The sequence below is a fragment of the Peromyscus eremicus genome, chromosome 1 (genome assembly GCF_949786415.1).
Source record: "Peromyscus eremicus chromosome 1, PerEre_H2_v1, whole genome shotgun sequence".
Taxonomy (NCBI): domain Eukaryota; kingdom Metazoa; phylum Chordata; class Mammalia; order Rodentia; family Cricetidae; genus Peromyscus; species Peromyscus eremicus.
Genome location: NC_081416.1, coordinates 57,085,771 through 57,100,005, shown reverse-complemented (window position 1 = coordinate 57,100,005; position 14,235 = coordinate 57,085,771). Strand labels below are relative to the sequence as shown.

General features: G+C 52.0%; 1 protein-coding gene and 1 long non-coding RNA gene across 2 annotated transcripts in view; one reads left to right on the top strand and one right to left on the bottom strand.

Annotated features, from left to right (window-relative positions):
- The window catches only part of Cpt1a (carnitine palmitoyltransferase 1A), a 65,299-nt gene that overhangs the window by 46,390 nt on the left and 4,674 nt on the right, over positions 1-14,235 (top strand). Inside the window, exons 10-16 of the mRNA XM_059263810.1 lie at positions 530-725; positions 2,646-2,834; positions 3,496-3,601; positions 7,572-7,688; positions 10,646-10,810; positions 11,829-11,963; positions 13,397-13,549. Coding sequence (XP_059119793.1) covers positions 530-725; positions 2,646-2,834; positions 3,496-3,601; positions 7,572-7,688; positions 10,646-10,810; positions 11,829-11,963; positions 13,397-13,549 — 1,061 coding nt within the window. The remainder of the gene's footprint in view (positions 1-529; positions 726-2,645; positions 2,835-3,495; positions 3,602-7,571; positions 7,689-10,645; positions 10,811-11,828; positions 11,964-13,396; positions 13,550-14,235) is intronic.
- LOC131911612 (uncharacterized) overlaps positions 6,822-14,235 on the bottom strand; it is a 16,392-nt gene continuing 8,978 nt past the window's right edge. The window contains exons 2-3 of the long non-coding RNA XR_009379406.1: positions 7,718-7,917; positions 6,822-7,603 (exon numbers count right to left, since the gene is read on the bottom strand). This is a non-coding gene — a long non-coding RNA (uncharacterized LOC131911612). The remainder of the gene's footprint in view (positions 7,604-7,717; positions 7,918-14,235) is intronic.

Sequence of the window (14,235 nt, the reverse complement as noted above, 5' to 3'; positions counted from 1 at the left end):
CAGAGGGATAGAGCCCATCCCCATCATCCAGGGGAGCATGGCAGCAGGCAGGCATGGTGCTGGAGCAGCAGCTGAGAGCTCACATCCTGATCCACCACAGGAAGCAGAGAAAAGAGCGCTGGGGATGGTAGGAGGCCTTAAGCCCATCCCAAAGGACACTCCTAATCCTTCCCCAATAGCCACCATAGGGACCAAGTATCCAAATGCCTGTGACTTATGGGAGACATACCATTCACACCATCACGTGTGCCAACCATGTTTCACAGATGAGGAATCCAAGCCTTAGAAGGGCTCGTTCAGCCAAAGGAGTGATTCAGTCTAGAATCAAGGGCCACACACCTGTAATCCTAGCACTCAGGAGGTAGAGGCCGGAGGATTGTTCAAGGCCATCCTTGGTTTTCTATATAAGGAGTTTGAGTCCAGCCTGGGCTACATGAGATCCTCTCTCTCAAAAAGCCAAACGAACACTCAGATCTGAGGCTCCCACCAAGGCCTTCTAACTCCTCTCTCTGTGTCCTCACTACCTCAGACACCATCCAGCACATCAAGGACAGCCGGCACATTGTTGTGTACCACAGGGGGCGCTACTTCAAGGTCTGGCTCTACCATGATGGGAGGCTGCTGAGGCCCCGAGAGCTGGAGCAACAGATGCAGCACATCCTGGATGACCCCTCAGAGCCTCAGCCCGGGGAAACCAAGCTGGCCGCCCTCACTGCTTCAGACAGGTGTGTGGCCTTGCAAACCCTTCCTGGGTCTGGGCTTCGTAGTGCTCTGAGGAGCTCTTCCTCATGAGGTCCGTCCCCGCTGATGCCAGCAGTGGCACCTAGTGTTGCTTCATGATGTCCAGTCTCGCCGCTAGACGGAGGGTCACAAGGGCAGCTGAATTCAGCACATGGCAGCAGGTGTGTGTGGGCAGGGAGGGCCACCCAAGGGCTCATGGTAGAAGTGAAGGCATAGCCTTTTCACGTGGCTGTGGACACACTTGTTAATGGCCTCAGACTTGCTATGTGGCTGAGGCTGTTCTTAAACTCAGGGTCCTCCTGCCTCCACCTCCTACGTGCTTGGATTGAAGTCCTGTACCACTACATCCAGCTAACTTCCTTTGTTTATTTCTTTTTCTGAGGCAAGTGCTCTGCCACTGAGCTAGCCCCCAGCCAGGGAGACTTGCTTTGTGTGTGTGTGTGTGTGTGTGTGTGTGTGTGTGTGTCTGTGTGTGTGTGTGTGTGTAGCGTATGTGCATGTGTGTCAACGCTGGGTATCTTCATATTATTTTTTTTGAAGACAAAGTTGTGCTCAGAACCTGGAGCTCACTGATTGGCTATTCTGGCAAACCAATGAGCTCTAGGGATCCTCTTGGTTCTACCTCCTCAGTTCTAGGATGTTAGGTGAATTGGCCACAGATCCTCATACCACTGAGCAGTCCCCCCCACAGTGAGCCTGTCTTTAAGGCCAGCTCCAAGAGAGCAAAGGGATCAGGTAAGAGTCTGACTCACAGGGAAAGAGAAACTGCCCTGTGCCCTGCTTGATTAGAGTAAGGAGCAGGTGGAACAAGAGAGTGGGGAGGAGAATTTGCTCTGTGAGGTCAAAAGTCCCGACATTTCACAAAAGACCGTCTTCCACAGAGCCCCAGAGCTGCTCTCAAAACTGCTGCAGGAGCCAAGGCCAGGGGCCAAACGCTTTAAGAAGCAGTTGCTCCAGGCACTCAGGAGAAACGGGCTGTGTGTTGTTTGACATTTGGAGCCTGGGCCTGAGAAGGAAAACCAGTTTCATCTCCTGCCTTGAAGGCTGGGTGCCCTGGGGACCTGTGGCATTTGTGGGTGTTGACACCAAAGGTTGCCAGAGAGTGGGGTGGAGGTGGGCAATGGAGGTATCATAGAGGGCCTGGAGGCTGAGGACTGAGTGAGGGACCCAGGAGCAATGGGAGGAAGCTACTGCAGAGGGTCTTTGAAGGGACATGGGTCTCACACCGAATTCAGCAGGGTGGTAGGCACAGGATGATCATCCTAGGAGTATCATGTGACCTGTGTTCAGGGGCCAGATGGTTTCACTCCTTCCTGCTCCAAAGTAGTTGTGGCCTATTCTCTGTGCCTCGGGTTTCCTCATCTGAAAGATGGGTCTAAGGTGCTGAAGAGATCAGTGGACTCATGCTCGAGAGAGGCTCAGGGCAGAGCCTGGCTCCAGGGCCAGGTCCTTTGACATTTGTTGTGGTTTCTGCTGGGGGATGTTTGGGGCAGGGAAGGGTGCCCCTCCCTGGTAGCTGCAGAAACAGGCTGGACTGCATTCTGAGTATTTATTGATTTAATCTGAATCCCATGCCCAGTCAAGTGTGTGTGTGCGTGCATGCTCTCGCACACACAATTAGGGTATTGTTCCTCAGGCACTGGCCGTCCACATTGATTTTGGAGACAGGGTCTCTCACCAGCCTGGAGCATGCCAGTTTGGGTGGCCTGGCTAGCCAGTGAGTCCTGAGGAACCTGCCTTTCTCCTCAGACCTGGCATTGGGAGCACGGCCCACCACACCTGGCTCTTTTGTGAGGGCTCGGGGTGAAATTCGGGTTCTCGTGCTAACAAGCAAGCGCCGTTGTCCACCGAGCCGTCGGCCCACCCAGGGCGGCCGTCTCTAGATGCACTTCCCTCTTCCGCAGAGTGCCCTGGGCAAAGTGTCGGCAGACCTATTTTGCACGTGGGAAAAATAAGCAGTCCCTGGATGCGGTGGAAAAGGCAGCATTCTTTGTGACTTTGGACGAATCGGAGCAGGGTTACAGGAAGGAGGACCCGGAGGCATCCGTAGACAGCTACGCCAAATCTCTGCTGCACGGCAGATGTTTTGACAGGTACCGCCTCCCTTTAATCTCCAAGGTTGATGGGGGGTGTGGGAGATGTTCCTGGGTGTGCTTTGGAGCAGTCTCCTGGAGTCTGACCCCACCCCAAGGGTTGTACTGTGAAGGGATGAGCATCAAAACACAACTCTGCTTCCCTCCACCCACACTCCCACACACACAGCCCAGGCCGATGGATTTGAGATCCCTTCCTTTGCCTGCCCCACCACCTTTCTTAACTGTGGGTCACTGGGCTCCCAGCAGAAGGTGGCACACAGGGCAGAGGGCGGTCAGTCCCAGGAGCTAGTGCTGGCCTTGGTTGTGGTTGTGCAGCTGCTGTGGTCCTGCCCCCCCCCCCCCTGGATCCCCTTTCCAGAGTGAGGAGGTGCCTCCAGGCCTGGCTGGAGAGGCCATGTGCTAGTCCCAGTGTTACAGTAGTCTGTACTGCTCTGGTCCCAGGACACACAGGTTGCGTTTTATCTCTGGTATAAGAAGATATGAATGACTCTGTGTCCTGTGTGTCCCTTTATTATCACCTTGCTGGGGTGTAGAAACCTGGAGAACTGTCAGGGGTGGGGAGAAGCCATTGGTCCATGCAGAAAGAAACACACATACAGCTTCTGGGTTTTGGTGTTGATGTAACCCTGGAAGCCCATGATCACGTTTTCTTCTGTAGGTGGTTTGACAAGTCCCTCACATTTGTTGTCTTCAAAAACAGCAAGATAGGAATGAACGCAGAGCACTCCTGGGCAGACGCACCCATTGTGGGCCATCTGTGGGAGGTGAGCCACGCCGTTCTTACCTATTGCTGGATGTGGAAGGTGCTTTGGGAAACCCACCCAGACCCACTTGAACTTGGCTGTATTTGTCTAATCCTCTGGTCCATGACCAAATACCTGATAGGAAGGAAGGAGAGATTTCTTTTAGCTTAGGCTTTGAGAGGGCATACCCCGGTGTGACAGTGGCGTGTGGGGGCTGCTTGCTCACTTCCTAGTACACCAGGAAGCAGACACCAGACAGGAAGCAGGGCCCTGGCTGTGAACCTCAAGGCCTGCTCCCAGTAATGCACTTCTACTGAAGTTCATAACACCCAAAATAGCACCACCAGCTGGGGACCAGGTGTTAAAACACACGGGCCTGTGGGGGACTTCTTACATTCACACCACAGCACAGCGTTCTTCACTGGTGTTGGTACCACACAGGGAGTTAAAGGCATTTGAGCCTTGGTTTCCTGTAACTTATGTTCCTTGAGTATAGGCACATGAGATGTCTCTTGATGCAGCTGAAGTCACACTGTGGTTCTCAGCTCATGCAGCTTGATCTGAAATAATAAACTTACTGCTAGACTTCCTGGTTTTCCCATTTACCCTAGTTTGAGGGCAAACAGAAAGATGCATATTAAAATCTAGCTGTGTGAGGAGGGGGCAGGGTTTGCCTGGGATAAAACCCAGGACCTCACACATGCTAGGCAGGTGCACTCCATACCAAGGCAACAATCCTAGCCATTATTTTAGAGACCAGGTCTCACTAAATTAAACATGTTAGACTTGAACTCACTCTGTTGCCAGGTTGGCCTCAGACCTGGAATCCTCCTGCCTCAACCTGTTGAGTATCAGAGATTATAAGCAGTACCACCAGGTCTGGCTTAAAGTCTTAGCTTATAAGATGGTGGTGTACCAGAGGCCAGAGAGATGCTAGCAGGGCAAAGCACTTGCTACGAAGGCCTGATGATCTGAGTTCAATCCCTGAAGCCACATGAAGGTAGAAGGGGAATGCCTCGTGTGTGCACTCACACACATCAGAATAATAAAATTAATAATTAAATTAAAAAATTTAAGGTGATGTATCTTACTGAAAACGGTTTAGACAGGGTTTCTCTGTATATCAACAGCCCTAACTGTCCTGGAACTCACTATGTAGACCAGGCTGGTCTCAAACTCACAGAGATCCTCCTGTCTCTGCCTCCCAAGTGCTGGGATTAAAAGTGTGCACTGGGCTGGAGAGATGGCTCAGAGGTTAAGATCACTAGCTCCTCTTCCAGAGGTCCTGAGTTCAATTCCCTGCAACCACATGGTGGCTCACAACCATCTATAATGAGATCTGGTGCCATCTTCTGGCCTGCATGGATGCAGGTGGAACATTTTTTTTTTGTTTTTCAAGACAGGGTTTCTCTGTGTAGCTTTGCGCCTTTTCCTGGAACTCACTCTGTAGACGAGGCTGGCCTCGAACTCACAGAGATTCGCCTGGCTCTGCCTCCCAAGTGCTGGGATTAAAGGCGTGCGCCACCACCGCCCGGCTGGGTGGAACATTTTATACATAATTTTTTTAAAATCTTAAAAAAAAAATAAAAGAGGGAAAATATGGCTTGGATCTTCAGGTGGATCTCTGTGAGTTCGAGGCCAGCCTCGTCTACAGAGTGAGTTCCAGGACAGCCAAGGCTACACAGAGAAATCCTGTCTCAAGCGGGAAAAAAAGTGTGTGCCAGCTTTTTAAAACACTTTTTAATGATTTATTTATTGTTATTTTATGTGCATTGGTGTTTTGCCTAAATGTCTGTCTGTGTGAGGGTGCCAGGTCTCCTGGAACGAGAGTTACAGGCAATTGTGAGCTGCAGGTGGATGCTAGGAACTGAACCTATGTCCTTTGGAAGAGCAGCCAGAGCTCTTAACCTCTGAGCCATCCCTCCAGCCCCAACTGAAAACATTTAATTACTAAAATAACCTAAAATTACTTTAAGACTTAAAGATCTCTGCCCCTCCTTTCTCCCAACCCAGCTTTCAGAAATACCGAGTTGGGTGTGGTGACATGTGACTGGCACCCTAGTACCCAGGAGGCTGAGGCAGGAGGATCAGGAGCTTGAGGACAGCTTGAACTACAAAACAAAACCCTTCTCAAAACCTCGGAGAGGCAAAGAGAAAGCAAAGGAGAACGTCCTTCTGCTTCTCAGTCAGGCTCTGTGTTCCAGAAATCGGAAACACTTTAAATGCTAACACAACTCTCAACAAAGTTTAAAGTTTTGGAAGATTTTAGATTTCAGGCTAGGGTCTCCTTCCTCTCTCCAGGGTCTCACCATTTAACCCAGGTCAAATTCCAATTCACGGCAATCCTCCTGCCTCAGCCTCCAGAGTGCTCCTGGGATCCCAGTTGTACGCTGCCACACCCAAAAGTGCTGTGCCTGGGATTTCTTTTCTTGTGGTGCAAAATCAACTGCAGAGTCTTCCTGCTCATGCATGAGCTCTGCCCTCTTTCTGGAGGGGAGAGGTCTTCTTTAGGACTAGCTGACCCTACTCCCCTCCCCCCACTTCTCCAAAGCATACCCCCTCCCACGCGGTTAGCGGCACCTGTCTTACCTTCTCTCATCTCTCAGGTGCTCTGACCTCTGCTTGGAGTCTTGGCAAAGTCCCAGCTGCTGCTGATTCAGCAATGGAAGCTTTCCCACATGGAAAAGCCTGGAAAGGGAGAACCAGGCACTGGGAGCTTTAAGACACCAGTGCACTTCTAACACACAGACTCCAAATGGCAATGTGCAAGGGCTTATGTCCCTGCCAGGCCCTGAGCTGATGCCAGCAGAAATGTGGACTCGGTCAGCCCAGATGTACATGTGTGCAGATGCCTCATCTCCATTCGCCCCCAGACACTGCAGCTCACACACATACCCCTGGGAAGCTCTGCACAGCCCAACAGTGTAGGCCAGGACATCCCGGGGACTTTGCAGATAACACTTGCACAGAGCTGTCTTGTCTGTCGCTGGCTGTCGGAAGGTCTGTGGGGCCCAGGCAGCTTGCAGCACACAGAGCACAGTTATCAAGGGTAAACATAAGAGGACAAATGGTGGCACATGCCTATAATTCCAGCACCTAGGAGGCTGAGACAGGAGGATTACTGAAAACTTGGGTAATCAGGGCCACACAGTAAAACAGACAACACAAAAATCCAAAAGCATGGAAAAAGAAGAAAGAGAAGTCAGTTCAGATATCCACCCGGTCTGGCTGATTCTAAGGTTTATTGTGTGCATATGAGTACAGTACATGCAGCAGATCCCTTGGAGCTGGAGTTACAGGTGACTGTGAGCTGGGAACCAATCCCCAAACTCCTGTCAGAGAAGCGAGCAGCAAGCCGACTCTTATCGGCTGAGTCATCTCCAGCCCCTAATATTTTAAAGTAAGTCTGATCAAGATAAGGTTAAGGAGGTGAAGCCTTAGGCCAAGGATACAAGCAGAATCAGTGTCTAGTTTTCTGTCCACCAGATGGAATGATGGGGCCTCTTAAATGGAGCCCAGGTGCCTGGGAGAGTGCTGGGGACCTGGCTTTCATCCTGGAGGCTCAGTGTCACGTTGCCACGGGGCTGATTCTGAGATGTGAAGCCTGGTAGAGGCAGACACAGCTGAGGCAGCATCCTGGGGAAAGCCTATACTTCCTGGTATTACAGAGGACACAGAAGGGCTGTGCAGGTGGACACTGGGGATGCAGAGGATGTGACCTGCAGTGACGTTGGAGCCGTTTTACTAAACCTCCCTGACCTCTAGAAACCACACGTCAGCTGTCTAGGAGCTTCCCAGTCTCTGCCCTTTTGGGTTTTTAAGATTTGTGTGTGTGTGTGTTGAACTGAAATGGGCACCCACCACCCAGCTGGTGGGCACTGGGGAAGGTGCTGCCCTCACTCCCAAGGCTGGTCCCAGGTGTGTCCTGTGCTGAGCATGGAGGAGACACTGTGCTCACTAGAGTTTTCATTCTCTGCTTCTTTCTCCTCAGTATGTCATGGCCACCGACGTCTTCCAGCTGGGCTACACAGAGGACGGACATTGTAGAGGAGACACCAACCCCAGTATTCCCAAACCCGCCAGGCTTCAGTGGGATATCCCAGGAGAGGTAAGCCTGCTGATCCAGAGCATCCTCACCTGGGTCGGAAGGCTGTTTTCCCATGGTGTTCCTGAAGCGGTCCTGAGCTCTGTTGACAGGCAAGCGCTCTTCCTAACAGTGGGAGAGCTGTTTGCCCAGAGCTGGAGAAGGGGCCTGGGCTGCTGAGGGAACTGGGGCTTCAGTTTTCGGCTCTTGGTTGAGATTTCAGCTGTGAAGTCACTGCGCTTCTGTAAATTCCCTGCAAATAAGGATAAAAACATAAATCATAGCTGAGTAGTGCACACCTTTAATCCCGGCACTCAGGAGGCATAGGCAGGCAGATCTCTGTGAGTTCGAGGGCAGCCTGGTCTACTAAGCGAGTTCCAGGACAGCCAGAGTTACACAGAGAAACCCTGTTTTGAAAAAACAAAACAAAACAAAACAAAACAAAAAACTTAAGTCATGTTGACTTGAAATCCTCTAAGTGTTTTTTAAATTTTTACTTTTTTGAAACAGAATCTCATGTAGCCCAGGCTAGACTGTAGCTTGCTCTGTACCTGAGGGCAGCCTTGATCCTCTACTGAGATGACAGGTGTTTACCACACCGTGGGTTTTCTGGTTCTGGTGATGGCACCCAGGGCTTCATGCAAGCTAGGCAAGCTCTCTACCTAATGAGCTACATCCTCCAGCTCCCAGATTGGCAATTTATAATATTTAAAACTTAAAACATTATTTGCTTCCTATAGATATTTTGGGGCTATGTTAGGGTGGCTTACTTCTGTCATTCCTGCCCCTGTGGCTGAGGCAGGAGAACCACTATCACCTTGTCTCAAAAAGCAACAGAAGATTCAGAACTGCAGTTTACATGTGTGAGATTTTAGAAGCATAAATAATATTATTTTTAAAGGACAATAAAGAGATTTTTTTTTTATAGGAGCCCTGGGAAGAAGGGAGGTTAGGGTTGGAACATCCCAGCCTGTAGGAATTTCTGGAGCCTGAGAAGTACTTTCTTATGTGGTAAAGTTCTAGACCCAGTGCTCTTAGGTCCCAGGGCTGTATGGGATCCATGGAGAAACCTGACCTTGGGGCCGGGGCTGACCAATCACTGGGTCTCCCCAGCACACCTTACGTTACAGCAGTGTTGGGTTCTCAGCAGAACTGAGAGGGCGATGCGGGTATTTCCTGGGTACCACACAGCCTGCCCTGCTCAGCATCCCTAGCAGAGTGGTCTGCCTGTGAAGCGTCCTGGCTAATCACCAGATTCCTGTTTACACCAGGTCATCTGGGTGGCATAGGTTGTGTAGGCTTGGACAGTCATGTGTGTCCTGTGTCTGCTGTCACAGCATCAGACAGCAGTCACTGCTTTAAACACCCCGTGGCCTCCCCCTGCCGCCACCCTCTCCTGGCCCCTGGCAAACATTGATCCCTTTAAAAAGGTAATATTATTTATGCTTCTAGAATTTCACACGTGTAAACAATGTATTTTGATTATATCCAATCCTCCCTCCTCCCTCCAACTCTCGCCGGTCTGCCCTGACACATCTTCCTCCCAACTTCACAACCTCTTTTAAAATTTTACTTTTAATTATATGGGTCTATGCCCTTGTGGGTGTGTGTGGCGGGGGTGTGAGGTGCCCTTGGAGGCCAGAAGAGTCAGATCCTCTGGAGCTGGAGTCACAAGTAGCTGTGAGTCACCTGATACGGATGCTGAGAACGGAACTTGGGTCCTCTGCAAGAGCAGTACACACTCTTTAGCTTCTGAGCCACCTCTCCAGATTCTCTATAAAATAACAACAGCCCACTGAGTCCACTAGTGCTCCCTGTATGCTCGTGGGTGTGGTCTGGCCACCAGAGCAGGGAACCTCCCATTGGCCTCACCCCTAAAGAAAAAGGACAGCTCCACTCCCAGCAGCCAAGATGTCCTCAGCCCGAGGTGGGTCCTTATGAGTCCCTCTCCCATCTGTGCTAGAGTGTTGACTGGCTTGCTGGGTGCAGGCGGCCACAGCTGCTGTGAGTTCATGAGCATAGCCGTCCTGTCGAGTCCAGAAGATGCGTTCATGCCCCCTTTTATGGAATATCTTCCTGAAAATGAGCTTGCTTTGTGCAACAGACCCACAGCTGGGGCTGCCTTCAGTGTCTGTTGGGAGAAGTCTGTCCCTGGGGAGACAGAGTCTGCCCCTCAAAGACCCCGATGGCAAATCAAAGTATGGTCCCACCAAAGTCGGAGTTTATTGGGCTTGCTCACAGAGCCTGGGTGAAGGTTGCTTCCAGGAACGTGTGGCCCCAAGAGCAGCTGTGCCAGAAGAAGGTCCGACTCAGCGCAGATGATGACTCCCCCATTGCCCCGTAGATGGAGTTCTACTTTCTGGTACCCTTCCGTCACCCACATAGTCTAGCGTCTTCCAAGGTGACAAAGGCCACTTATGGTTGGGGCAGAATCACATACACATGGCTACAAGGAATGTGAGGGCACGCTGGCTATGACATCTGTCACCTAAGTGATCTCCAGTGTTAATTCTTCAGATCTGGCTGGCTAGGCAGGTGTCCCCTTCCTTCATTACTACTCCTTGTTAGTCCCTCCTGAAGCTGCCCACCACGGCAAAGGAAACCTTCTCCTTCAAGAGCAGGGCCATCGTTCTCTCAGAGGCAGAGAGTAGCTGCCCTCTCCAGACCCTCCGAACAAGGACCCGGGCGTGGGGGAGGGGCTGCCTTAGACGTTTCTTCCACATAACCCTAGCTGCTGTGGTGATGTTGAAGGACTGTCCTGCTGCGCTCTAGGACAGTCTCAAGGGCAGCAGGAGCTGTGGCTCCTGACTGGGTCTCCCCAGGGGTGAGGTAGAGATGCTGTGCCTTTGCCTCGCTGGGGCTTCCAGGTCGCCTTTCCAGAAAAACCCCAGAGAAGGTGAGATGCGCATCTCCAAACTTGGTCCTGTCGTGCGTCCCCGTGCGTCCCCGTGCGTCCCCGCTGAGCCTGCCTCTCTCCACAGTGTCAGGAGGTCATAGAGGCTTCCCTGAGCAGCGCCAGTCTCCTGGCAAGTGACGTGGACCTGCACTCCTTCCCATTTGACACCTTTGGCAAAGGGTTGATCAAGAAGTGCCGCACGAGCCCCGATGCCTTCATCCAGCTGGCGCTGCAGCTGGCACATTACAAGGTAAGAGAGGAGCGGGGCTCACCGCGGGCACGGTGGGGTCCTACACACGCATCTGGGCTGTTTCCCTAGTGGGCAGAGGGAGTATAAAGCCTAGCATGGAGGGCAGCTGATACCACACATCAGCCCAGGAGGTCTCTGAGGTACTGAGGCGTGGAAGGTCACACTGAAGGTCACCCTTGGTTTACATCCTTCTCATCTATCTATCGTAGACGAGAGAGAGTTTGAGACATGCACAAATGAAGAGTTAACCCTTATAATAGGGGCTGGAGAGGTGGGCCAGGCTTTGCAGAGCATCCATTCAGTTGTCGGCAGCCCCGCCTGCAGACTCCCCTTGCTTCAACAGCTGTTGGTACCTCCCATCCCGCCTTCCACAGGTGGCCCCAGGTGGCCCTTCTGTCCCATCCTGAAAAACAGGCTTTTCTCTTAGGGACTTCTTCCTGCATCTGTCAGCTCCCAGGGCTGCCATCTTGTCCATGGCCACACTGATTGAACTCCTCTTCATCCCCCTGGTCCTGCCCTCCTGCCCCTGTCCTCCCCTGTGTCTCTCAGACCTTCTCATGGCCATGACCTTGCTGTGTGCCTTGTCCTTCCTAAGCGTATTCGCAAGCATTCACATCAGCTTGGAGGGCTTTTGTCGGGGTGTGGATGGCCTTAGTCGTGTCTAGGAACAGAAACCAGGACCATCCAGGGGGCTGGAGAGATGGCTCAGCAGTTTAGAGCACTGGCTGCCCTTCCAGAGGACTGGGGTTCAGTTCCTAGCACTCACATGGCAGCTCACAATCATCTGTAACTCCAGTCCTAGGGGATCTAATGCCCTCTTCTGGCCTCTGGATGCCAGGCACATACATGTTGCTCAGATGTACATGCAGGCAAAACACCCACACACATACAGTTAAAATTTAGATAAAGGGGGGACAGACTCCCAGCTCCCCCAGCCCCATTCCAGGCCACTTCTCCCTGTGGATGTAGATGGTCACTGCAGCCTGTCAGCCTTGAGCTGTGTCTCCTTCCTTCCTAGGACATGGGAAAGTTCTGCCTCACGTATGAAGCCTCCATGACGCGGCTCTTCCGAGAGGGTAGGACAGAGACCGTACGCTCCTGCACTACAGAGTCCTGCAACTTCGTGATGGCCATGATGGACCCCATGAAAACGGTAAGGCCATGGTGGCAGAGCACGGCACGGTGCGTGCTTTCCTGGAAGACCCTAGAACGCCGGTCTGAGGCTCTCTAGCCCTTCCATATGCACTCTTCCTCCTCCCCCCTCTACTCCTCCACTCACACCTCCTCCCCCTGCTCCTCTCCCCCAGCTCCTCATGCTTTTTCCTTTGCAAAGGAACAGAAAGCATGAAGAAGTTCAGGAGGGACACATACAGAGTGTTGTCCACTGAGCCTTTGGGAATGAGATTATGTACTGAGAACGTTCATGTGAGAGTGGGCATAGCATAGGAACAGGAAGCACGACACCGTCACGGGTGTCTGTGGACTTTGGCCCTAGGGTCTTCTGAGCCCGTTGCTCGCTCTACCAAAGCTGGGACTTCCTGTGCTCTGCCTCGTGGGAGCCCTGTAGTAGCCTTTGTGAAGGGTAGACTCAGGTGAATTCAGTTCACTGTTGGCCCCAGCTCACACATGGCTACATGCAGATCTGTGCCCAGGTTCCCACCCCCACCCCACCCCCCCACCCCCGATAGGTGCTTACCACCAAGAGACAATAGGCTGCAAGAGAGTCCCGAGTAGGGCTCTCTTTCCTCTAGGAAAAAAAAAATGGCAAGTGACTCGATCTGTCACTAGAATCCTCAGTATGCTCCTGCGAGGCCGGGTCTGTCATAGGAGGGTCAGTGCCTCGACATATCTCCATATAAAGGGCACTTGGTGCTCAGATGATGTTCTAATGTCCAGAAGAACCCAAAGCAGCCTGTGTGTGTTTGTGGTGTGTGGGTGTGAGTGTATGCATGTGTATATGTATGTGTGGTGTGTATATATGAGTGTGAATGGAGGCCAGAAGTCAATGTTGGTGTCTTCCTTATTCTGCACCTTGTATTTTGAGACAAGGTCTCTCACTGAATCTGGAGCTTGCTCTTTTGGCTAGACTGACTGGTCAGCAAGGCCCGAGGAATGAGCTTGGGTCCTCATGCTTCTGTGCAGCAAGCACCTGTTTTCAGTTTCCTGAAGCACTCCATTCGGGTCATATTGAAGCCCTCACAGTACCGTTTTAGCGGAATTGCCAACGAGGGTTAGTACTCATCTTCTGTGACAAAATAAACTGAGGGACAGCTGGGGTAGAGCTCCAGGTTTAACAAGAACTCTAACAGCTCTAGAGGTCCACATTTGGCTAGTTCACAGGGGTGTGTTCACAGCAGACACCCCCACACACACACACACAGGATGCCTCTCCAACAACCAGCCTGCCCCAGCAGCCCTTCTGAGGCAAGAATCTGGGAAGGGATAGTGGGCCGGTGGGGCTCTGTGAAGACACTTGGTCACGAAACCCTGGCACATCCCCACAGCCTTTTGCAGACCACTGAAGAGAAAGTGGCCCGGTGCACAACAGAACCGTGCAAAGCATGCCCTTGTCCTGTTGACCCTTAGGCGGAGCAGAGGCTCAAGCTTTTCAAGATAGCTTGTGAGAAGCACCAGCACCTATACCGCCTCGCCATGACGGGCGCCGGCATCGACCGCCACCTCTTCTGCCTCTACGTGGTGTCCAAGTACCTCGCAGTTGACTCCCCTTTCCTGAAGGAGGTAAGCCACCTGCCCCAGGCTGCACACTCAGCCTGCTTGTTGGGAACACATCTTAGTGCTCCAGCCTTGCGCATCAGCATGGGTGAGAAGGCGATAGGCCTGTGGAGATGCAAGCTGCAGCTTTGGTACCGTGCTTCGTCAGCAGCTCGGAAAGGCTGGCGTGGGCCCTCCTGACAGCAACAGCAGGAGCTGAGTGCTAGTAAAATATGGGAAGGAATTAGGAAGAGATGAGCACTGAGTACCTGTCACCTTTGTTCTCTGTGTATGTGAACCCGTGTGCACTCACGTGAGCAAGTGTGCGCACACGTGTGGATGGCACAAGAGGACAGCAGGTATCTTCCGTCGTCACCCTCCACCTTATTCCCTTGAGAACTGAGCGTCCAGGGTCAGCTCACCAGTTTTTTGGCAAGACTGGCAGTCAGCAATGCCCTATAGTACTGTTTCCACCCACACCCGGCACTGGGGTTGCTGGCATTGGTACTGCTCCGTTTTGTTGTTTCTCCCGTGGATGCTGGGGGTCCAAACTCAGGTCTTCCTGCTTGTGCAGAAAACATTCTGACCCACTGAGCCGTTTCCCCAGCCCTTCATTTTTGTTCTTTTTTTTTTAATTACTTTGTGTGTATGGCTGTTTTACCTGCATGGATGTCTGTGTACCATGCTTGGTGTTTGTGGAGGTCATCAGGTCC